General features: G+C 44.4%; 2 protein-coding genes across 2 annotated transcripts; one reads left to right on the top strand and one right to left on the bottom strand.

Moving 5' to 3' along the window:
- Nucleotides 1-482: 482 nt before the first annotated feature.
- TPGS2 (tubulin polyglutamylase complex subunit 2) lies at nt 483-16,188 on the top strand (the record flags this gene model as incomplete). The annotated part of the gene is made up of 6 exons (XM_010169600.1): nt 483-591; nt 8,172-8,259; nt 9,798-9,929; nt 11,466-11,579; nt 13,041-13,201; nt 15,855-16,188. Coding segments are annotated over 6 exons (832 nt in total), but the record flags the coding sequence as incomplete, so codon positions are not given.
- Nucleotides 16,189-19,068: 2,880 nt separating this feature from the next.
- On the bottom strand, nt 19,069-22,721 carry LOC104526202 (aquaporin-7; the record flags this gene model as incomplete). Its single annotated transcript, XM_010169590.1, has 4 exons — nt 19,069-19,228; nt 20,099-20,316; nt 21,719-21,837; nt 22,584-22,721. Coding segments are annotated over 4 exons (635 nt in total), but the record flags the coding sequence as incomplete, so codon positions are not given.
- Between the last annotated feature and the right edge of the window lie 568 nt (nt 22,722-23,289).

Raw genomic sequence — 23,289 nt, 5'->3', positions numbered from 1 at the left:
GCAGATCCCTTTGGCAGGATCAGATTCTGTGTCTGTTCAAACCCACTGAACCCAGCACTGAAGTATACCTGTCTGTGGATTGCAGTTGGCGATTCACAGCAGCACTGCACAACATCTTGTGTCAAGCTGAGAATATCCTACCCAACTGAAACCACAGGGCACGCTTACAAAGAAAGATTCATCTCTCTTTTAAGAGTTTGCCTAGGAGCCCATGGATGATTTTTCCATGAATCCTCTGCAAAAGATCACACCTTGAATTAAAAATGTGTGTGTATATATATCTATAAAAATCATCAAAGGATGGCAACCTGTGCAGCGCTAGGCATCTTCATGCCAAGACATGCTGAGTACAGTTACAGAGAAAAGAAAGCGACTGCTCAGGTGCCAGCACAATGCTTGCAGTCATTAATGCCTTTTCCCCAGCTGTCAGTCAGGTTAACTTGCAATAGTCTGGCTCACAGCGTTGGTGTCACCTGTGCTAGCTGTGAACATGTTCCTCTTTTCCTTTTAGAGACTTCTCCTGGAGTTGCTGAAGTGACATTTGTAGAAAAGGAGCCAGCTGAAAGCCACACAATCATTTCATGGGAGCAAGTGAGTGTTTTCATTATGTTACTGCAGTGTGGTCAGTCTGAATGTGCAGTAGCCCGTGGAGAATGTCAAATGCTATGGCTACTTTGTGTTTGTTTGTGAGACAGCCTGCTACCAAGTTTGATGCACCTTGGAGCCTAAACAGATTTTTTTTATTTTTTATTTTTTAAGATCTGGTATTACTCTGTGTTTTAGGCTATTGCATGCACCTCATTTGTTATAGAAACTCCACCACTGTGGGTATATTCAGAATGACAACTCTAAGAAGAAACCACATAACTGTCATAGGCAGCAACAGTGGTGACTCAGTGGAGAACAAGCATTGTTCTGAGTCAGATCTGAAACCATTTTCCATCTTCCTTTGAGACAAAATCACAGAATCATTAAGGTTGGAAAAGACCTCTAAGATCATCCAGTCCAACTGTCAAAATGAAGAAGCCCGTTATTATTTATGGGCATTAAAGGTAAAGTCCTCAAGCTGGAAAATACCACTGACTCACCCAGTTCATTCCAATTACCTGATTCTCTTTTCAGCCTCAGCTGTTCACTATAATTTCTCATAGCCCATCCTTCCACCTCCTTTTTGGCTAACCAACCCAATCTTTTGACCAAGGCATGTCCCATTGCCTGTTCTAGGAGACTACAAGGGACACATGCTACATTAACTCCACATTATCTGACCTCACCGCATCAGACTGCGTGACCAGAGGGCCCCTGAATACTGTTGTGTGACTCTGGTGGGCAGAAATGGCATTTTTGTTCCACTTTTTGAATATACATGTGTTTATCAGTTCCGTGATTCCCATGGGGGGTCTAACTGCTTTCTAGATATTGCTGTATGTGGGGAAGGAACAGTAGAAGCTGACTGGCCTCTGGAAAAGGGCATGGCAGAGGATGGAGTTGAGTAAAGCATCCTCCCTCTGCTCCAACCCTGGTTATGCCCTAACACACACACTCCCAGAGACTGCACTTGTTACCGCTACCTAAAATAACTTCCCCTTTGATGATGCTTTGCCATTTACAGTTTTTCCTAAACAATAGGAAGAAATCTTACACTAGTTTTGGTAACGTCCTATCCAAATTAATGATATTTATCAATAATTTATAAATCCACATCAGAACGTTTGTGATGTAAACCTGTGTTACCTACTGAAACCTGAACAGTAGCCAGCAACCATGGTCAGACAGAAACGTCCGGTTTTTCAGGTTTGTGTAAACTGACTCCTGATTTCCCGTAGCTGTTGTTCAGGTATCGGATTAACTGTGCTGGAAAGTCTGAGGCACCCTGGCTGTGAGCCAGCTCAGGTCGTTAGCGCATTCTCCTGCTTTTTTGGAGGTGACTGCTCCCCCTTAACACAGTGTTGCTGTCATTGCTGCTGCTTCTCTGAACTAAATTGAGTTTGTTTCAAAATTGAGCTATTCTGATAAAGCCAAACTTCGAAATGCTTTAGCCAAAGCACTTCACTCCAAAGATGTCAAAACAGAACTTCATTTTTCCCTGTCCCACCATTTTGATGGACTAAGTTAATTATAGAAGGAAATGGTGAAAATTAAGTAGATACAGTTGAGCTGGACTGCTGATGGTGAAGGACTTTGCTATCTATTTCTTTGCTTTTGTTTCTAGTTGATTTAACAAAACCTGAAGTGTCCCTCTCAAATTAAAACATAACTTTTTTTACTTTTTTTCTTGAGCTTTGGGGGTGAAGTCTGCTATCTAACACAGTCCATGCAATTGCAATATGTCCTGCAGTGATGATTAAGTGCGAAGCACTCAGCACCTCACAGGGCCCGTCCAGGATGAACTTGTACCTCACTTTTCCTCAAACTCATCCTGGTTGAACTTTATTACACGTTTATGTGTACGCAGCGTTGACTTTTATCGCCGGTTTTTTTCGTAGCCACTAGATGGCAACATGATGCACGTAATCATTTCTCCACAGCTGACTTTTTTAATAAGGCCTTGTAACAGTCTTTATTTTTAACTCACCTGTACAGGTTTGGGTAGGAAAGTATTTGCAGGGATTTTTGTGTGATGTAGGGAGAACTGGTCAAACCGTTCCCAAAATCACACTCTTCTCCCTGCCCTCCTCCCACAAAAAAAACCCTCTCTTTTCACTGAGACTCACTAAATAAAAGCTCTATTTATAAGAATTTTTTTTTTTTTACATTTTCTTTTTCTAGAAGAAATTTTTCCAGTTCCATTTCACTTTTGCAAAGGAAGAGTGTTTGTGCTGAGAGAAAATCTATGGTATTCAGAAACTCTTAAATGAAAATCAACCTGTTTTTAATTCTGAAAGATTAAACTTGTACACTAATAATGCTGGCAATATGCACTTTTTTTCTTTGTCTCAATCAGCTGTGTTTGTTAAATTGGCCTGTGCTGAGTTTGTGTTAGTATTTCACTGGATACAGCAGTGGATGTTTAGATCAGCTTGTTGCATGCCCGTCAGCTGCTGTGAGGCTCTACAGGGAAAGGTGAGTTTCATGACAGGATACAGTGCAGGAGAACAGAATAGATTTTTCCAAGCCTTTCTCTAGAGGCAGACAGGCAAAAAGAGCTGCTAAGTCTTACACTTTGGGAGACTAAACTTGAAATCAATCTTGAATATTATTGGAAGTCAGCACGCTCACAAAAATATTTAAGGTTTGTGATTGTCACATATTGATGTGGGTAACATTACTTCCCCAAAACCTTCAAGCATTTAAAAATACTTTAATAAAAACAGACAATTTTTTTTCACCTTTCCTGATATTTAGACCTACCAAGATGTTATCTTCTCCCCAGGAAAGTGAGAAGGGTCATTTCTTCTGTTCCTTTAACTGGCTTGTTAGCAGTGTCTGAACTGCTCCAAGCAATCCTTGCCCATCACACTGCTGGAGCATTGGTATTTCACAACTCTGCATCAGAAATTAGTTGTTTCTCCTCCTGGACTTTGTCTACAAAGATTTATTTTTCCATAATAAGGCAATAAAAAAATCCCTCAAGGAGTCTGATGCTTTCCTGTTGTGGACTGTCTCAGGCTGACAGACAATTTAGGAACTCTCTGCATGTAAATGAGTGGGAACTGCAGTGATAGTTCCTGGCAATTCTAGAAGTCTTCCTTATTGCTTCTACCGTATCTCTTTTTGACTCAGAAGTATGTATACAGGAGTGTGCAGCTGCAAGGGTCCTTCTTGCCACCTTCCTTGTAATGTCCTCGCTCAGCATTAGGTGAGTCTGCTATCCCTCATCCCCAGGAGCACAGGATCTGCCCATCTTGAATCTGCCTTGTGGCCCTCACCATGGGAGAGGCAGAGAAGTGGGTACAGCAGAGCCAGTGCGTGAGGAAAGGTATGTTTCTTCAAGCTGCATAACAGGGGAGAGACTGGAGGACTTTTGGGAGGTGGATAGTGTTTCTGACACAGTGTTCCCCTCCTGTGGAGCCTTTTGATTATGCTGATTAAAAAATTGACTGCAGAACACCATCCTCAAAAGGATTACCAAATCCTGTTCTCTGCCATGGGGGACAGATCTACCCCAGCCCTGTGCATTTCAGGGCAGAAAATCCAAGCAAGGTGAGCCCCCCCCAGATCAGATTTATAAAAGGTGAAACAAGAACGTCTCAGTAAGTTACATAAATTTTCATCTTCTGCATTCACTGGCAGCTAGGGCAGACAAGTCATGAAACTGCATCACGTTAGGAAGAGAGAAAGGTAGCTACTGAAGTGCTCTGCTACTTGGAAACCCTGAGAAGTGATGTAATTCCCTTCCTTCTCTCCCTGGAACTTGGATAAAACTCATTCACTTTTTTAGAGAAGTCTCTGTAGAGCGATGTATTTTCATAGCTGTCCCCCTCTTTAGGGTATTGGCTTAGGAGGCATTGTTTCAACAGTGATTTAGGTGAATTACCATATGCCAGTGTTTTAGTTCTAGATCTAATGCTGATCAGGACTTGGCAGCAAAGCTACCCTGGTTCTAATACTCTTCTCTATCCTCAGTGGATTGTTCTTTCTTTGGAGATTATTTGGGGATATTATAGACAATAAACAAAAGAAATAGACCTCACACACTATATTGGGCACTTGGGATATCGTATTTTATGAGCTGATGAGTGTAACCAGATGACTGGAGTGAAAACAGCTGCTTGCCAGGGCTGTGGTTAAGCCACTTCTGGCATCTTATTGGGAATATTTATTTTATGAGGCTAGAGATCACAACCCTGGAAACTACCAGTTGAGCAGTAGGAGTACAGAGCCTGAAAAGCCACTTTTAATATATAATAGTGGCTTGTTTCTCTGACTTTGCTGTCAGAAGACCACTGTTTTGAAGTCATAGGGTCATGTGGCTGAACATGCTATGACAGATCAAGCAATTGTTCCATCAGATGGGAGAGATGGGTATTAGTGAAGCTTTCTATGTAGAGGTCTTTTCCTATAGACCCCAGATTTGCTCTGATACAACATTTTCCACCCATGCATTTTGCACCATCATTTGGAAAGCCATGCAGAGGGACGTGGTTAGGAGAATCCTAAAATAAAGTGAGGAGGGCAGCTATTCTTGCCATCCAGAAAAGGAGGATTCAGAGCAGAAGGCCTACCCAGATGTGATTTTTGTCTTGTCTTAATTAGCTATGTTTGTTAAATTGGGTTGTGCCCAGTTTGTAGTAGTATTTAACTGCATACTACAGGGGAAGTTTTAAAGTCTTAGATTTTGTCATCCCAATGGATCTGATCCTCCAGCTAAGAGGAGTACACCCACTGACATCAAGAGAGCTGTTCACGTGCATATTTTTACTGCTGGGGTAGATTAGTTAAAATTTGGGGGTTTGAAGTGGACTGAAAGTGCTGTGTAAATATTTGTACTCTTCTGAGGTGAGGCTTTGTAGCAGGTCTGACATATTTTCTTTCTTCATAGTTTTGACCCTAGTCACTGTGCTTACAGCTACAGCTTGAAATTGGAAGCGGTGAAAGCACAGCATGAAATTATAAATATTTAGGACTGAGAAGAACCCACAGAAGAAGGTGTGTTTGTTAAAGGCATTTGAAGAACTTCAGATATGTCCAAGTGGATTAGTACTCTTCTGAAACTTACCACCAGGGCCTCAGCCATCAGCAGGCTCTTACCAAGGGATGACAAGTTCTTCTCAAAACAAAGTTTCTGCAGTATCAGATTCTCTGCTTTACTCCCTCTTGCCTCTGAAGATTTTCCCTACCTGGGTTAGGAAAGCACTGTGCTAGTGACCAGGCTGCTGACGGGGCAAGTGAAGTGACCTGCCCTATCGCAAGCTGCAAAGCCCTTAATGCCTGGGACTGGTCAGTAGCAGTCTGTCAGCATAAATGGATGTGCTTAGAAAGTAAGTTAACATGCAGGAGTGAAGGTTGTGGGTGGGCTAGAGGGTCCTGCACAGCAAATACACCACAGTTCAAGGAACAGGAACTGTGAATAAGGGCTTAACAAGCAGAAGAGCTGCCCTGGTCCTACTGGAGGAAGGAGGGTGTGGACAGGAGGAGGCCAGCACCTTCCCTTGCTCATACCAGTCACTGATGACCAGAGTCCAGCACTGCATCTGGAGGCACAGCTGGCAGGCAGCTCCTGCAGGATAGATGCATTGAGGCAATGTCAGAGTAGATAACTGGATATGCACAAGTTGCAGGCATGGGGAAGAATCTGATCAGCATCTCTTGAGATGTTACAAATTCGTGCCTCAAGTAAAGCAGAGCTACATGAACTGCATGTGCATGTTTCTTTTCCTTAGCTCTAGTTGCCAGAATATTCTTCCCTTATCTTATAAGACCTGGAATGTTAACTTTTTCTGGTAGCTGTAGGGAAGTAGTTCCAACAGCGGCATAATATCATGACATAATATGGAAAGCTATCAATATCTGACTTATTGGAAAGCTATCAATATCTGACTTCTCTGCTTTCTCCAGAGTAATTCTGTAATTGCTTCAGAACCCACCCATGCTTCTGAGGCCAGGCTGTGAATACTTAGCTGAATGACATTTCGGTCTGTGACCGGGTAAGCCTCTATGAGGAGCAGCACTATTGAGCTATAAATGTTCTTAAGGTTTGTAAATCTGTCTTTTCTTGCTTTGAGTGTCAGACTTGCTGCTCAGAGCAAGTCTGAGCATGTAGCATGTCTTTAAAACTGGGTGAATGAAAGAAATACACCTTTTTTAGTAAATTCTGAAAATCCTGTCACAAAAGTAGTTGAATTATCAGACAAATCTCACATTATTTGTCCATTTTCCTTGTAAAATGTAGCTTCCAGAGTTCTGTGATTATGAACAGGTTTCAGATCGACATTTTAAAGAACTTGTCTGTCCTCCTGGTTTAATGACAAAGCTTGACCCTCAAGGGGCTTATTTGTGTCTTTGTTCCTGAGCACATTTCAAACTACATGGGATAGAAAAGGGAGAATGACCACGAGTTGCAACATGGAGGTTCAGACTGCAATTAGGAAAACTTCACAAGGAAGGTAATGCAGCCCAACACAGAGATTGTGGAACCTGCATCATCAAAGACAATCCTGAGTTTTGGGGTCCAGTTCTTTTGAAATCCTGAGTTTGACGATACTTTAAATGCGAACTCACTTCAATCTTTCTCAGTCTGTTTTTTCTCTAAAACAATTAGAAACAAAAGAACAGATAACTCCTCTAGTCATGTGTGTTGTTTGTCTTCTTAAAACTGACAGGCTTCTGTACTGTTTAATTTTCTGTTCTGGACACATCAACAGGAACAGAGGATCACTGGTCTGCAGCCAGTCCTGTCACCAGGAGCAGTGCATGCAATTGCTTGTAGCTCTTTGGGCTTCTTGTTATTCTAAGGATTAAGACTTTATCCTTCCTCATATTTGTTGCTTAGCTGAAGAGTCTAAGTCAAGAAAGGCTCCTTCCATAACCAAGATAAGTGTAGGAGAAGGACCCTGGTTCTTACAAGCACTCTCACCATCTCACTGGAGTTGCTTCTTTCACTGTTGACTCGGAAGGAGGCTTTGGAGCCCCAGCCGAGTGCTCAGGTTTGGTGAGTGAAGCCAGACCAGCAGGTTTGTGGGACTGATTCTATGTGTATTTGCACACATACTTTTTGTCAAGTGAAATGTCAAACCTGCTTGATGATGTGCAGCTACTGAGTCTGTGCTTCTGTCACCTTCTTGGAACTGAAACCCCTCAGAAGAAGAGAGTTCTTGTGCTAATATTATACGTGCTTTAGTGGAACGCGTAGGTTTAGTCTGATTTCACTCAAAGCAAAACTCTGCTCTTGTAAGCAATATCTATGGAAAAGCTGATTGTTCTTATATATGTGGTCTTGGAGTGGCTTTTAGTGTCAAAGGATGATAAGCCATCTCAGTTGGGGAACAATCCTGTAATAATCTTGTGGTGACTGACTGCTTATTGTGAATTTTTTCCAAGTCATCTTTGTTAATACAGTAGCACAGACCCAAGAAATACTCTGTTTCCTCCCAAGGTTTTAAGCTGAGATATTTGAGTCATTTTGGAGTTGAGCAAAACATTTGGTGGCAAATATTTCTGTACCAATATTCAGTTGTTCTTTCAGTTTGAGGCACAGTCTGCATTTTCCTATAACACTTCATGATTTGCAGAAAAACTCCTGCATATTGCCAGAGGATTTAAAGAACTTCTATCTGATGACCGATGGCTTTCAGATGACCTGGAGTGTGAAGACCGATGGTGAGTCCATGTATTCCTCTCCACAGATGCCTTCCTTTAATTGCAGCCAGTCTTTCCTTTGAAGAATCTCTTTAATTTCAAACTTACCTTCTGCACAGTCAATGCACATCTGTCAGCATTCTGCATTAGTCTGAGCAAAAGCACATAGCACCCTTCCTTAACTCACAAAGAAATTAAGTAATTTGTTTCTACTAGGCAGCTTGATCAGTGACTACAGAAAACTGACCTCTGAATTAATAAGTGAGTGCAGTCCTCCATGGGATCATAGACTATTTTAGAGACATCCTGGTGAGCAAAAAAATATGACTGCGCATCAGAGGTCCCTTCCTGATGCAACAGGGCAAAGCCTATTGCTTGCATGTACTGGACTTCCACAGAGGAGAAGCAGCTCTATCACATTATCCTGTCATAAAGGAGAGTCACCTTCTGATAATGAGAAGTAATAAGAGAGTCACCTTCTGATTAAAAAGTATATGTACATGCCAGGGCCTGATTCTGCTTTCCAGCAGCTAAAGTCCATTCACCATAGTTATTTCTAGAGTTGGTGGTGGAAGTGAGAATAGGATCAAGCTTTGTTGTCCATCCTTGTTTGGCAAGAATCAGGCAGTTTGTTGACTCTGCACTGGAGCCCTGTAACTGTTATCCTGGTTCTTGTTGCATTCAGGTGAGGTTGTCAGATTGGGCTGTGGACACTGCTCTCACCTCTGGAGAGGAGCATCAAATACAGAGTTTTCCTCGTGAAGTGGAACTTAATTTCAGAGGCAGCTGACATCTGGACTCTAGCACCTGCACTGAGTCCCACCATGTTTCAAGTGGGATTTAGTGTGTTGTGACCTCTGAAGTGTCTTGTTTTCAGGGCACACAAGTGCAGAGAAAGGCAGCTCACATAACTGTCATGTTTGAGCAAGCATCCAGTAGTGTCTTCTGAGACCCTTAACACTGGCATGTAGCTGAACAGCATGCTTGTTGACTTGATGTCTGGTAACAGTATTAGTCTTCTGAAGGAGAGACAAGTGACAAGTCCTCAAGCATTAATTCAGGAACACCCACATGTTGACACACTGATAAAATCCTGTGTTGAAGTGGGAACCAAGGGGATGCACCCTGAGCAGGTACATGGGGTGGAAGAAGACAAGCTGCCCCATAAGCTGTGAATGGGTGGGGTGGCTTCTGGTAGGAAAGGCAGCAGCAGGGAAAAGAGTTTTGAGGAGGTGTTGGTAGCTAGCCAGCCTTTTTAGTAGCCAGTTTCATAGGACTGGGCTAACAGTTGCAGCACAGGCTTAGCCATCAGTGTAATTCTCATACCGGCACAGCTCTGAGACGGTGTCACATCACCTGTAAGTGTGATTCGGTGTTTGAAAAAGCATAATTTTTGTTCCTGTGGAGCATGACTCAGTGAAGTGTCCCAGCCTGCTGGGTATACCCATCTCTTCTCCTCCTCTGTGTTTTAGAAGAGGTTGACTTGATGTGTGGAGGAAAAGAAATACCTCCTATGCTTTCCTAATTCTGAATGTGATTAACGATCAGTCTTATTGCAGATACCCCAATGCCCCTAGGCTCCATGGTGATTAATAGTGTCTCAAAGCTGTGTCGACTGGGCGGTTCCTCTATGTACACTCTGCCTAATGCACCAACTCTCGCTGACCTGGAAGATGACACAGATGAGGAAGGTAAGGTCCTGTTAACAGCCTGTCTTATCCCTTCTGCTCTGTTAAGGTAATGCTAGCATATAGCACATGGATATAGCAGTGGAAAAGGTCACTCCAAGTAGAGTGGATTTTCTTTGTCTCCTGGGCTGGATCTACTATGCTGTTAGTCCCCTACAGCCTTGACAGGTAGATCTGTGTGGTGTGAATCTCATGGGGGGTTGTTAATGCTGCTAGACTCTAGTATTATTTGCATCTTCTTTTAACAGCCTGGTAGCCCTCCTGTGGTTCAGCTTCAAGTCTTTGTGTGCTTATGGTGTTACATGAGCAAAAATAAAAATTTTTGTCCTGGTAGTGAAAAGACAGATGGATGTGCTCTTTAGAATTGGAAAAGTTAACTCTAGTAAATGCATGTCAGGTGTGAGGTGGCAGTGGAAAATGTGTGTTTCCAGACTGCTGAAAAATGCTGGGCATCCTGCAGTTTGAAGAGGAAAAGAATTTTAAAAGCCCACTCCTCGGAGCTCTTACATCTAACAAGACTGGAAGAATTAAGAAGATAAGAACACATCCAGGTGTCATGCTGACTTCTTAAAAAATTGCTGTTTGATTTCAGTTTTAACTCTGAATCTCTGTAGCTCTCATAGCTTCTAAATGTGGCTGAAAGTTTCTTTTTGCACGTGCCAGCTTGGCTGCAGCCCTGATCTTCTAGCCATTGTAATGAAATGGGCCAAATTCTGCTTCCATTTTAGCCACTCAAACCTCCATTGATGCACTTATAAGGTACACTGATAAAAAGTTACATCCCCACAAAAGTTCTCATCCTGACTTTCATGGAAAATTAATCTGAAGAGTACAGCTCTTATGTTCCCCTTCTTCCTTAGCCACTTTAGAATTCAGAATTATATTCTGCAAGAACTTTCAGCTACATGATCCCAAAATGGTTCTGTAGAAATGTTGTGTGGTGACTGTGGGTCACAAGTGGTGTATGAGTCAGACTGTGTGGCTGTTGAGAAGCATACTGATGTCATGCTGGAATGTATTAAGAAATACACGTCTCCGAGTTCTTCAGTCTTCTGTCAAGAGAAAAAGAAAAAACTGTTCTCCTAAGAAAACAAAGAAGTAGGGCAAAAAAGGGATGGTGGATAGAACAGAGGTAATCGACTTCAGTTGCAGCAAGGAAGATTCAGGATCCACATGAGGAAAACTTCTAAGTGATAATGATGGATTTGGGTTGACTGCTTGGAGATTGTGGCATCTTCAAGACTGGAGAACTTTAAGAAACAATTAAACAAACACCTCTTAGGAGTGACATCCATCAAGCTGATTTTGCTTTATGCCAGCTTGATGTCTTTTTTCAGTCATCTGATTTTGACTCTGTGGTTTGTTTTCTTACTGGAGATTAAAATTTTTCTCTCTCTTTTTGTTTTTTTTTGTTTTTTCTAAACAAAGGAGCTTGATCCTTTCCAAGAAGTATTAATATAATAGTCTGATTTAATTCTTACAGATGACTCACAATCAGTTTTCCAGACATGTTTCATGAAGATTTTTTTCTGTTTTCAGGGAATGGAGACAAACCAGAGAAGCCACACTTTGATTCTCGTAGTCTTATCTTTGAATTAGACCCATGCAATGGGAATGGGAAAGTTTGTCTTGTTTACAAGCACACTAAACCAGGTAAGACTGAAAAGAGCAAGTTAGCCATCTCTTGTTGAGAGTTGTATCTGGAGGCCACGTGTAGAATCATTGTGTATTTCTAATCTTTGCAGTTTGTAGATGAACATTTACTGGGACGTCCTCTTTCCACTGAAGCTGGGTCTAAACCTTACAGAGGCTTAACTTTCCTTCCTTTTAATATTGGAGTCTGAGTTATTATTGCTGCATGCATAGAAACAGAAAAGCACTCACATGTGACCTACAGACAGTCATGTTGAAATAATACACAGCTAGAGCTCAGCCACTAACATATCTCTGGTTACTTCCATGTCTCAGAACAATTCCATACATTTTTATAAGGAAACCTGTATCCCTTCTTAGAAGCAAATGGTAGATGGTAAAAAAGGTCCTTAGCCGATTGAGACAGACAGACAGACTGGTTCTTCCACCTTGTGCATGGATGCAGAGCCTCCAGATGCTAACTAGGTCAAAATTTGGCAGGAAGGGTTGAAAAGGATAGTGAAATAAGTGAGCTGAGCTGTTTTTTCTGACAGAAAACTTTTACCAGTCAGTGATTAGTAAAACACCTGAATCACTTGTAAAGTAGTTGTCATGTGACACAGTGCACAGGTCACCACGTGGATGTGTATACAGGTATGTTTACTGGGGTGGGTGTGCAGTTGTGATATAACTGTTCTTAAGAAAACTCTTTGGTTGTTATCTTTTGTCCCTCACAGGGTGTGACTGCAACTCCCAAGGCAAAAACTTCTTACTTGTCCCCTTGCTTTCCAGTGTCAGTGATGACAGCACATGCAGTGGATAACTTGGGCAAGGGGAGGGAGCGTTATTGGCAGGTGTTGACGTTAGCACAGGGGGCAGTGTGTTTAACTGACAATGTTCAGCATCTCAATTTCCCGAGTAAAATCACTTCTCTTTATGCTACAAAGGATGTCGCCACCAGAGAAAAACTTGATCACTGTGGAAAGATTTTGCAAAATGTGTTTTTGTTGGCAGCACACACTCCCATGACTTCCAGACTCTGGACTTTATTCAGTAATCCAGATGACAGACAATTGAGTTGGTTGCTTTTTATTTTGTGGGGCAGATAAATGTTTGCCATAATTGTACTTCGAACTTACACTACGAAATTGCTGATGTCCAAGCATGTTCCATGTAGCGCATCAGTCCCAGGTTGGGAAGGAACAGCATGCATCCATTTAATGGTGGGGAAAGTGAGTGTAACAGCTATTGCTTTAGCATTTTTAGTAAGGCTAGGAGCAGAACCAAGTCCTTTTCAGTCCCCATGCTCTAACCAGTAAACTACATCGCCTCTGGATAATTATCGATGTTAGTCAGGGATGCTGTGTTTTAGAAGCTGTAGCCTTTCTGATTAAGTTATGTTGTGTCTTCCACCTGACAATGGCCAGGGGGTTATTTTATCACTGCAAAGCAACAGTGTAACTTGTGTTTGTTTTGTTCTAGTTGTCTCCCCAGACACAGAGATATGGTTCCTGGACAGAGCTCTGTATTGGCATTTCCTTACCAAAACATTCACAGCCTACTACCGCCTGCTCATTACCCACCTGGGTCTCCCACAGTGGCAGTATGCCTTCACCAGCTATGGGGTCAGCCCCCAGGCCAAGGTAGGACAGCAGGATCCAGCTCTCAGTTTTTTTGCAGAAGTATGGACTGGAAAAACTTCTTCCCACCTTTGACAAGCAGTCCGTAGGATCAAGTGGGCCGCCCTAGTGAGCCATGGAATGGACCCTGAGTCTTTCCCCTATAGCATGTTAACAGTCATTTGTTTATGTTAGTGAATTCATTAACATTATCATAGAATGGTTTGGGTTGGAAGGGACCTTAAAGATCATCCAGTTCCATCTCCCCGGCAATGAGCAGGGACACCTTCCACTAGCCCACGTTGCTCACAGCCTCATCCAGCCTGGCCTTGAACGCTTCCAGGGAGGAGCAGCCACAGCTTCTCTGGGCAACCTGGGACACTGTCTGACCACCCTCACAGTCAAGAATTTCTTCCTAATATCTAATCTAAACCTCCCCTCTTGCAGTTTAAAGTCATCATCCCCTCTTCTCTCACTATCTGCCCTTGTCAAAAGTCCCTCCCCAGCCTTCCTCGTAGCCCCTTCAGGTATTGGAAGGCTGCTAGAAGGTCTCCCTGGAGCCTTCTCTTCTCCAGGCTGAACAGCCCCGACTTTCTGTCTGTTCTCACAGGAGAGGTGCTCCAGCCCTCGGAGCATCCTTGTGGCCTCCTCTGGACTCAATCCAGTAGGTCAATGTCTTTCTTATGTTGGGGGCCCCAGAGCTGGATGCAGCACTGCAGTTGGGGTCTCACAAGAGCAGAGTAGAGGGGCGGAATCCCCTCCCTCGACCTGCTGCCCACGCTGCTCTTGATGCAGCCCAGGAAGCAGTTGCCCTTCTGGGCTGCGAGCCTACATTGCCGGCTCACGTTGAGCTTTTTATTCATCAATACCCTCAAGTCCTGCTCCTCATGGCTGCTCTTGAACCATTAACATTGTGTTAACTCTGCTTTTTTCACCCAAGCTGGGTCCTACCTTTGACATCTAATAGCAGGTGGTGGAACCCAAATTATTTCTTTGCTTTCTTGACTCCAAAGCAAACCTCCACTTCTGTGACTGCTGGCAAGTGAGGAGATGTAAAGCCATTCATCCCCACAGCTATGTAAGATTTGTCTAGAGCAGTTTTCTAGGCATAGCACAAAACAAGAACCTACTGGTCTCTGGGTGGAGAGGAAAGTCCAAGTTCACGTTAGACAGAAGCCCAGAGGAAGACTATGAGCTTGAGCCTTTCCAAGAATATTAATTCCTTTGCATCCTCCTCAGTCAGGAAGGGATACTTCGATAAAAATGGTGCCCAAAAAAGGGCAATTTAAATGCCAGCAGTCCTAGAAGTAGTAATAGAAGAGCTCCAGGTGTAGCCTCATTACCATTCCAGCCCCTTTATTAAAGTTGCTATTCTGTTCTGCCAGAACCCTGCTATTAGAGGCTCCTGCTGTTCCTCTGTGCTTGACAGGGCCTTCAGCCCAGCTCTCCTTCCACTTTGTGGGAGGTCGGGGAATGAAGCTGACAATACTATCAAAAAACAGCACATAAGCCTGCGTAACGTCTCTGCATGTTGGCAAGGCCTGGTGGGTCTCAGTGAGTGTCCTGCACTTCACCCAGACATGACAGCTGTCTTACCAGCACGATGTTCCTTGGTCCTGCCTCGGCCCTGTGCATACATCAGAACTACTCACTGAAATCACTGCCAACTTCCCGTCAGTGGCTGTGGGATTCAGTTCTTTGTGTTTCTGGTGTCTTCCCTGTTATACTGGGCTCTACTTTTATCGGTCAAGGCTGTGTACATGGTGCTCTAGCATATGCCTGTGCTCTGCCTTTCTATGACTTTTCTACTAGAATATTTTATTACATTCAGTATATTCACAAACCTTAGTGAAATCATTCCCTAATCGTTTGCAGCCTCTGTTAGTTAAAATCCTCCTGCTATGTTAACCATTATCATTTTTAAAGGTCTTCAAGGGTGGTATATTAAAGCTGTTTTCCATTAAGCAGTACATAAGTAGATTGCCATCTACATTTTGGTATTGATCCTTTGTTTATCTTGCTCATAGCATCAGTGGGATTTGTAATACCATAACCCCTGCAGTTTTATTTCCTGACTACGTCAATGCAAAACTGGCCATAACTTTGTGGGCCGTTGGGAACAAAAAACAAATTTAAAAAAAAAAAAGTTTTGGTCACTTCTAGATGTAAAATCAGGGTGAAGAGAAACAAACACAAAATCTTTTGTGTAAAGAGTTAAAAAACCTGCATTATTGTATGTGTGAAGAGAGGGAGGGAGGCTGTATTTTGAGTTCAACTAGTTTGGTTCCAATTTATAAGCACTTTTAAATTCCAAGGTTTTTTTAATCTTTTCTGCTTCTGAATTTAAATAAATGTGGTTTAGTTTCATCCCCTCCCTTTGCTTTTCCTCCTGTGGTTTACATCAGGAGTGGCTCCTGATAGGAGTTACACTGCAGGAAAGGTGGTGTTGGGTTTGTGTCTGGTTCTCCTCTTCCCTATCTGGAATGTGGGGCAGTTCCAGGACTGTAGCTGTGCCTTGTGTATCCTTATCACAAGGCACTCTGTGAAGTCCTGTAAACTGCAAACTGATAAGTAGTGTATGATTAAAATCAGGTCTCGGGGGTGAGGGGAACAGGGTGGAAATGTCTAATTGCAGTTTGATTTTAACCTCTTCCTTCCCCACCATCCTGCCTTTCAGCAATGGTTTAACATGTATAAACCCATAACCATCAACACAGCTCTCTTCTCTGAAGAAGCTGATTCCTTTGTGAACAAGCTGGACCCCAATAAGGTATTTAAAAGCAAGAACAAAACTCCAGTGATCAAAAAGAAACCACTGTCCCAGCCAGCAGGCTCCCAAAAGAGCCACACAAGCTTGACCTCCTCCAAGACATCCTCACTAGCTGGGAATTCTTCAAGGAAGTGAGACCCTTAGATCTGACCCTGGACAGCATTTGCAATAAGCTTTGATGTTCTCTGATGCAGAGTCTCAGTGTTCAGACCACGTTCTTTGTGCATGAATACATGTACCCCTGAAAAACACATTGCAGCATTTGCATGAAATACAGCCACGATGTGCTTTGACGTGGGAGGGGTGTTTCTAGTTTCCCAGAGACTCGGAGAAAAAAACTTGAGACATTGATTTTATTCCATTCTGCTACTTGCAGCATGTACTTTTCAGAGGGCATGAAGAAGCCCTTGATGTCACTGCTCTATAGGGAAGCTTTTGTTCCTGTGCAACTACAGCAGTGAAATGAAAGCAAATGTAAGTCACCATTACTTTAATAGACCCATGCTGAAATACAGTGTATGAAGATATTTCTGTCATCTCCTTTGAAAGACACCTATCCTGACCTTGCATGCTATGGGAGCAGGCTGGAACGCACCGAGAAAGAAATATCTTCTGCTTCAGACACAGTCAAACTCCACAGTTCCCTGTGCTCCTTCCAGCTTCTGTTCTGAGTTTCACCCTACAAACGGACCTGGGGCTTCCATGTCTCTTCATTGGCCTAGCCGCTTGCTCTATGGACTAGAGCAGTTTTTGGCCTTTGTGGTGTATCTTTTCAGGTGCTGATGTCTGTGTGGTCTCCTTCCCAATAAGCCTGAAGGCAGCCAGAAGCTGCAAGATCCCTCATTGCCTCTGCTTTCTCCTCTCATGTGGGAGCTGCTGAGCCACAGTGGGTCAGTGCTGTTGAGTCCCGTAAGCCAGGAGGGCCCCTTGGTTTGTGACACATTCGTTTGCAAAGTTGACCATTCAGACAGCCTTTGTCACATTTCAGTTGGGCAGGATCTGACCAGGGGCCACTGAGATCCTACAGCCTTAGAAGCCCCTGATGCTGTTTTCTATACTGTATTTTTTTCCAGTTAGAACTGCGCTTTAACCCATTCACTGCTGGTTTTCAGTTACATCTGATTGTGTCCGCTATTTTTCTGTGCCATTCTGTCTTAGATGTGCTGGAAACACATGGTAGCAACCAATACATTTTGTGCTGAAACAGGGAAATCAGTGTCTTCAAATAAGCATTGATTATTTAAACAGCATCATCTTTTTATTTATGAAACAGTCACATAATTACATAAGACAAACCTACCTCACAGGGATATTGTGAGGCTTTCGCGAGTATTTCTGCAGCCTTCAGAAAGACGACGCCACCCTGTAAGTCCTTAATAGTATTTTAATAAAGGTTTTAATATTTTTCCTCCGGAGTGACTGGGTATTTGAAGATGCTTTTGGGAGCACGTGCACAAGGATGTCAGGGTGTAGGCTGGATTGTTAGGGGATTTTTTAATGCGATGGAGAATCTGTCACTGAGAAGGGATGGGTTACAGTGTCTTTTAGCTGATCCCACCTTGAGCTGCTCTGAAGTTCCCAATTTAGTTCACACAGACCACTTCTGTCCTGCACTCACCAGTACAAATCTCTGCAGCCATCAGCCCCAGCTCTGTCATGCCTTGCTGGCTTCCAGCACTGCCCAGGGCCCACCCTCAAGTATAGTTACAGCATTGACTGGCAGGTGCTCTCTGCCACCCCTAAACGAGAGAAAATCCTCTAACTTTCCTCAGCTCTCTGAAGCCGATGTGCACCTTGTGCTGGGTGAAGAGCTGTAGCTGCTTTACGAGTATAAGGTCAGCTCTGATGAGGAAGCAGAGATGTCAGTACCTATCACCCCACCCCAGTCCCCAGTAATACATTAGTAATCCTTGTAACAGGAGATGCGAATTGTCATGAAAGCCAGTAAATGCCAGTTTCTGGAATTCCGTGGAGTAGTGATGTTGTATCATTTCCTACTCTTGGGAGACCCAAGGGGCCCTGTGTGTTCATGGGACTTGGGACTGCAGTAACATGCCTAATGCAGGTACCATACTTGCTTAACCACGGCCTAGGAAAGTTAAGACTCTTGTCACCCAGCCTGGGGACAGACAGGCAGCTTCTGACACTGTATTCAGGTGATGCCTCAAACTTGTAAGGCTGTTACAGGCCTGCATCCTCATTCAGATGGAGGTGGCAGAATTCCTGCAGGAACATGGCAGCCACTTCCCCTGTTTCTCATGCATTCAGAGTGGAGAAAAAGGTGGGGTTTTTTTGTTAAGGTGTTTGGAGTTGTCTGAATCCCTTCATATGGTGGTGGTTAAAGTCTAGCCTGTCAGTAACACAGATGGTTCCATGATGCCAACATGTTCCAGCTGAGTTGGGCCAGGATTTGGGAGTCCCTGGAGTTTAGTTTAATAATTTTTTGGTGCTTCTTGAATGTTCAGATCAAAAATTTAAAAAACAAAACCAAGCACCAAAGAAAAAAAAAATCAGGTTCAGGTTTCTATTTCAGACTATCCTTGCTCTTCTCTTCTCTGTGCTCTGCCAAACTAGGTGTTTGTTAGGGTGGCAGATTAGCCTAGGTCCCCGATCCATCAGTGTAGTATCTACCTCTTACCAAAGAATATTCCAGATGAAAATGAATTGGGTTGTTCCTGCCACTGTAGGTGTCCCCTGGTTTTCACCCATGCTCCCCTGACTAAGTCTTATTTCAGCCCTATTGGATCTTGTGTTTTCGTTGCTATGAACATACAAATATCTGGAGTCTTGCATCTCTGTTTTGCTTTTCTCCAGAATATGATGGTTTGGGGTTTGGGGTTTTTTTAATAGATTTTTACACAGGGAAATTGAGTCATTTCTTCAGGTCACAGACAGGTCTAGCCCTACCTGGGTCTGCCCAGCGTCTCAGAGACCAAATTTGTCTGGTTAAAGCAGAGTAGGTTTACTGAAAGCTAGTCCCTCATTTCTCCACCTGCAGGGTGGAGAAACTGTGCTCCAGCAGCACGTTTGCATGTGCCTTTATCCCCTTGGCTACTCCTTTGGTTGTCCATATGTCCACATAGGCTTTGCTGTCAAGTCCTTTCCTTAGAACATCTGGCCGTCACAGCGTAGAAGTCTCCACAACTGGCTGTCCTTTCACGTTTCCACTTTCTGGGACAGGTTGGTTGTGAAAATCAATGAAGAGTTTGTGGATTAAAACACCAGCAAGACTTCCCAGTGTTGGAGCTATGATTGGGACCCACCACCAGTAATGTCCAGCCCTAAAATGAAACACAGAAGAGGCAGCTGGTGAGCCAAACCACTGCTCTGCCACTGCATGGCACAGGGTGAGGTGCGGTGAGCTGAGAGCGATGGGGCAGGAGTGACCTGTGTAAACAGAGGTGTCTAGTCTCACTTCACATACGGGGCCCTACAGCTGGCTTGGATAAATTCTCTATCCACCAGCAAAATTGCTGCAGGGAGGGTTATTTTCTCCATGGGAAGGTGGCTCTGCACTGTCTGCAGGTGTGTTCTCCTGCAGGAATAGACTCTGTGACTGTTAGACTGTTAGACAGTTGGACAGACAATCACACCTTTTCCCTCCCCATTTCCAAAAGCATCTGTGTCTCCTCAACTAAGCTTTCAAAGATATTTTCACAACATCTAGAAATTTAATGCAAATGAGCAGCCAGGATAGGAGAGTCTGCTAATGCCTTCACCATGGGAAAAGCCGTAGCATGGCACCAACTTACTAGATAAGAGGAAGGCAGGGTTTCATCTCTAGATTCAGCCATCTAAACTTAGGAGAGCTATTCAGCAATCCAGCTGTAAGAACCTGCCTTCACGTGAGACAAATTGCTCTCTGGCTCTGCTGTCACTGCAATAACCAGCTAGAACTCCAGCTAACAGGTAGGCAATTTCATGCCCAAATTGAGGTATCTGAATGTCAAGACGAATCCCATGCTGGAGAATTAGCATACCCCAAATTTGGGGTACATAATGCACGAGACTTCTCTGTGCACAACCCTTGCTCTCTGAGAATGGGGAACACACTCTGAAGCAGTACCATCACTTGGTCATGGCCATTTTATCTTGGGCTTATCTCCTCTCCTTGCAAGCTGAGCAGTGTAAAAGAAAAACAGGTCACTCACCGGAAGACGTCAGTTCCCCAGCCAGCAATTGCCGTGAAGATCCTGGGGGGAAGGTCCCGAGAGGGGTTTATGGCGTAGCCTGTGTTCATCCCCATCCCCAGGCCAATGCCCAGCACCAGGATACCCGTGAGCAGGGCCTGCGTGCCTTTGAGGGCTCCATTGTTTTTCTCATCGTGGATGATCAGAATGCCCAGGACCAGCATCACTGTTGCCAAAAACTGCAGGACCAGGAAAAGGGGAACAGGTCAGGAGAAAGAACGGGGAAGGCAAACCGATCCTGCTCAGCAGAGAGGAAGAGACTTCCCAGAATGGAAGCGCGGGTGGTATTCATGGTCTAATCAAGTCAGGGAGGATCCCAATGTTATTCCCTCCTCACAGAAGGACTGAAGAAAAGTCTTGACTCATTTCCCAGCAAAAACTTCTCCACCTCATTATCAAAAGTGGTCTAGGACTGATATGAACTCTCAGCACTGTCTTCTCCCTCTACCTTTCAAGTTAGGTACATGGGTTATTTCAAGTACATTTCATCTAACAGAGGCAGAGCCATAACAAACTGTGAAAGAGACGAATCTCTCCAGGGAGAGATGTTTTATGTAGCCGATTGCATCAGTCCTTTCAGGACTAAAAGCAGATATCAGATTTTCATCTGAGAAACTGAATCTCCGGTCTGTGATAGTAGGTAGTTGGCATTTGTGGATCTGCAGTGCCCAAGATGTCAGCAGCTGTGGTTTGAAGAGAGGTGATGACTCCTGTCTCTTTCTGCTTCAGAAAATGCAGCTGGAGAGCCTTGGACTGCTTACATTGATGCCAGAATAAGCAGAAACTCTACAGCTCTGGGCAACACACTGTCCCTGTCATTTGCTTTCTCGTGCAGCATGGACACTGCAGGCTCCACAGGAGGCTGAGTGATCGGGTCCCCACCTGTAGGTTCTCCAGCTCTCACCATCCTCCTTATCATGCCCAGGCAAGAGTTTTGTCAGCTCAGAGATGAAAGGACAGGCTTCCTCAGATTTGAATTGGAAGTGAAACTTCCTTCTCCAGTGTCCCAGTGCTCCATGCCCCTTGAAACTTACTCTTCCTGTTTCTGGGTATATGGGTATTGTGTTGTATGCTGGGAATGAACTGTACACAGTCTGAACTGGACCATTCAAACCCCAGAGGTTCAATCCAGACAGACTGTGTTGATGTGAAGACAGTCCCAGGCTCTTTGTGCCAGTGAAGGGCAGCCAGCGGAACTGCCTGGGACCATGGAGCAAGTGTAGGATCCAAAAAGGGGAAGGACAATTCAAGGAACTGCCCAAAGCCCAAAGGAGATAGTTCCTGATACAGCTCAGCTTCTGACTTCCCATTGCTTGGGCTGCTCTCCTAGTGCAGGGAAGGTGTTTGGAGGGCACTTGGACCAAGCTGCAGAGCAGCCTGCAGGCATTACCTTTTAGGCTTGGTCAGCCACCAAGGTGCCTCGGATCATACCTATCAGGTACCTGCCTGGATGGTGGGCTTCTTGGACAGGGGTTGTGATTGCATCTGCACACTTAGGACCATGAATCCCCTGTAGCAGACCTGCACTAGCAGCTGTTACCACCCACCTTCTCCTAGCATACCACAACAGTCCCCACTGACCTCGCTGAAGAAGGCCCCCAGCAAGGATACACAGGGAGAGGGGTAAGTGGAGAAGATCGAAGCCGTGGCAGTTGGTCCTGTCACTGTAAAGTTCCCCTTGGTGTAGTCGTACAGAGCATCTAGGAGAAATGCGAATTATGGGAGTTAGCACAGAGTTCATCCCACACAGCACGTACTCAAGTCCACCCATTGCAGCCAGCATGGACACGAAGGGGAAGAGAGGCCATGAGAGGTATGATGGAGGTGACACACCCCTTGCAGGGCATGATCTCACCAATATCTGTTATCCACAGACTTTGGTCTGCAGTTGCTCCCTTATGCCTTCCAGTTCCCTGTCCTTGCTCCAGGAGCCTGGGGCAGGGTGGATGTTCTGGATGCACTGGAGGCCTCCATCCCTCTGCCCCTCAGAGACTGAGACATGCTGGAGCTAATGGGTGGTGGGTCCTCTGGTCACAACTCAAAACCACAGATGACTGCTGTCCTGTTTTCTACAGACCAACAGAGTCCCCAGAGCACCAGCTGTACCTAATACATGGTCAATACATGGTCGTCCATCTAACTCAAGCCCTTGCAGACCCTGGAAACAAAATGCTGACAAAATGCAGCTTGAGTTGAGGACAGGTTTTGTCAGTGGAGATGTCCTGAGCAAAAGGAGCTGTGTTCTCCAGGAACTGCACATCCTTCCCAGAGATATCTGGGCCCTGCTCTGGCTTTAAGCTCTGAAAGTCTGTCCCACAAGCCAGGAGTTGGCCTCCCTCACCCAGACATCGTGCTGGATACTGTAAAAGGAAATACTTCTGATGAACTGTGCGTTAAGATTGACATGATGCCCACAGCCACCCCTGTGATAAAGACACAATCATACCGTAGTAGAGGCCAAAGACGGTGGCTGCGGCAGTAAAGGATCCCAGGAACTGGCCGATGAGATAAGCTGGGAGCTTTCTCCAGGGGAGGTTTCCTATAATGCAGTGTGTGAGGGTGATGGCAGCATTCAGATGAGCTCCTGCAAAATCACAGCAAAAGAGAGTGGCCTTGACCCTGATACAGCTGTTCTGGAGCATGTCTCACACCCAACAGTAACCACCCAGACCTTGCTCCAGAACACCAAGACTCTCCCAGCACAACGTCGTGCTCCTGCACAGACTCAAAAGTGACTGGTTTTCCCTGAGCAGCTGAATGATCCAAGGCAAAGAGCTCTTAACTTTTGTACTCTACAAAGTCAACAACTGCTGCTGTACTCTAGACCACAGACTGCTCCACTCATCTCACCTGTCAGAGACACCTCTCAGAATCGTAAGATTGTTTTGGTTGGAAAAGACCTTTAAGATCATCGAGTCCAACTGTAAACCACCTCTTGGCAAGGTGTGAGTTTCCCCCTACATTAGTTTCTCTCTTCAGCCCAGAAGATGTCCCTGCTCACTGCAGGGGTGGGGGGGTGGACTAGGTGACCTTTAAAGATCCCTTCCAACCCAAACCATTCTATGACTCTATTATATGATTCTGTGAACTTAGACTCATCACCCACTTTGTATATGGCTATAAATCACAGAATCACAGAATATTACGGATTG

This window comes from Antrostomus carolinensis, unplaced genomic scaffold (genome assembly GCF_000700745.2).
Source record: "Antrostomus carolinensis isolate BGI_N321 unplaced genomic scaffold, ASM70074v2 scaffold16840, whole genome shotgun sequence".
Classification (NCBI taxonomy): Eukaryota; Metazoa; Chordata; class Aves; order Caprimulgiformes; family Caprimulgidae; genus Antrostomus; species Antrostomus carolinensis.
This window is presented reverse-complemented; position numbering and strand designations above follow the sequence as displayed.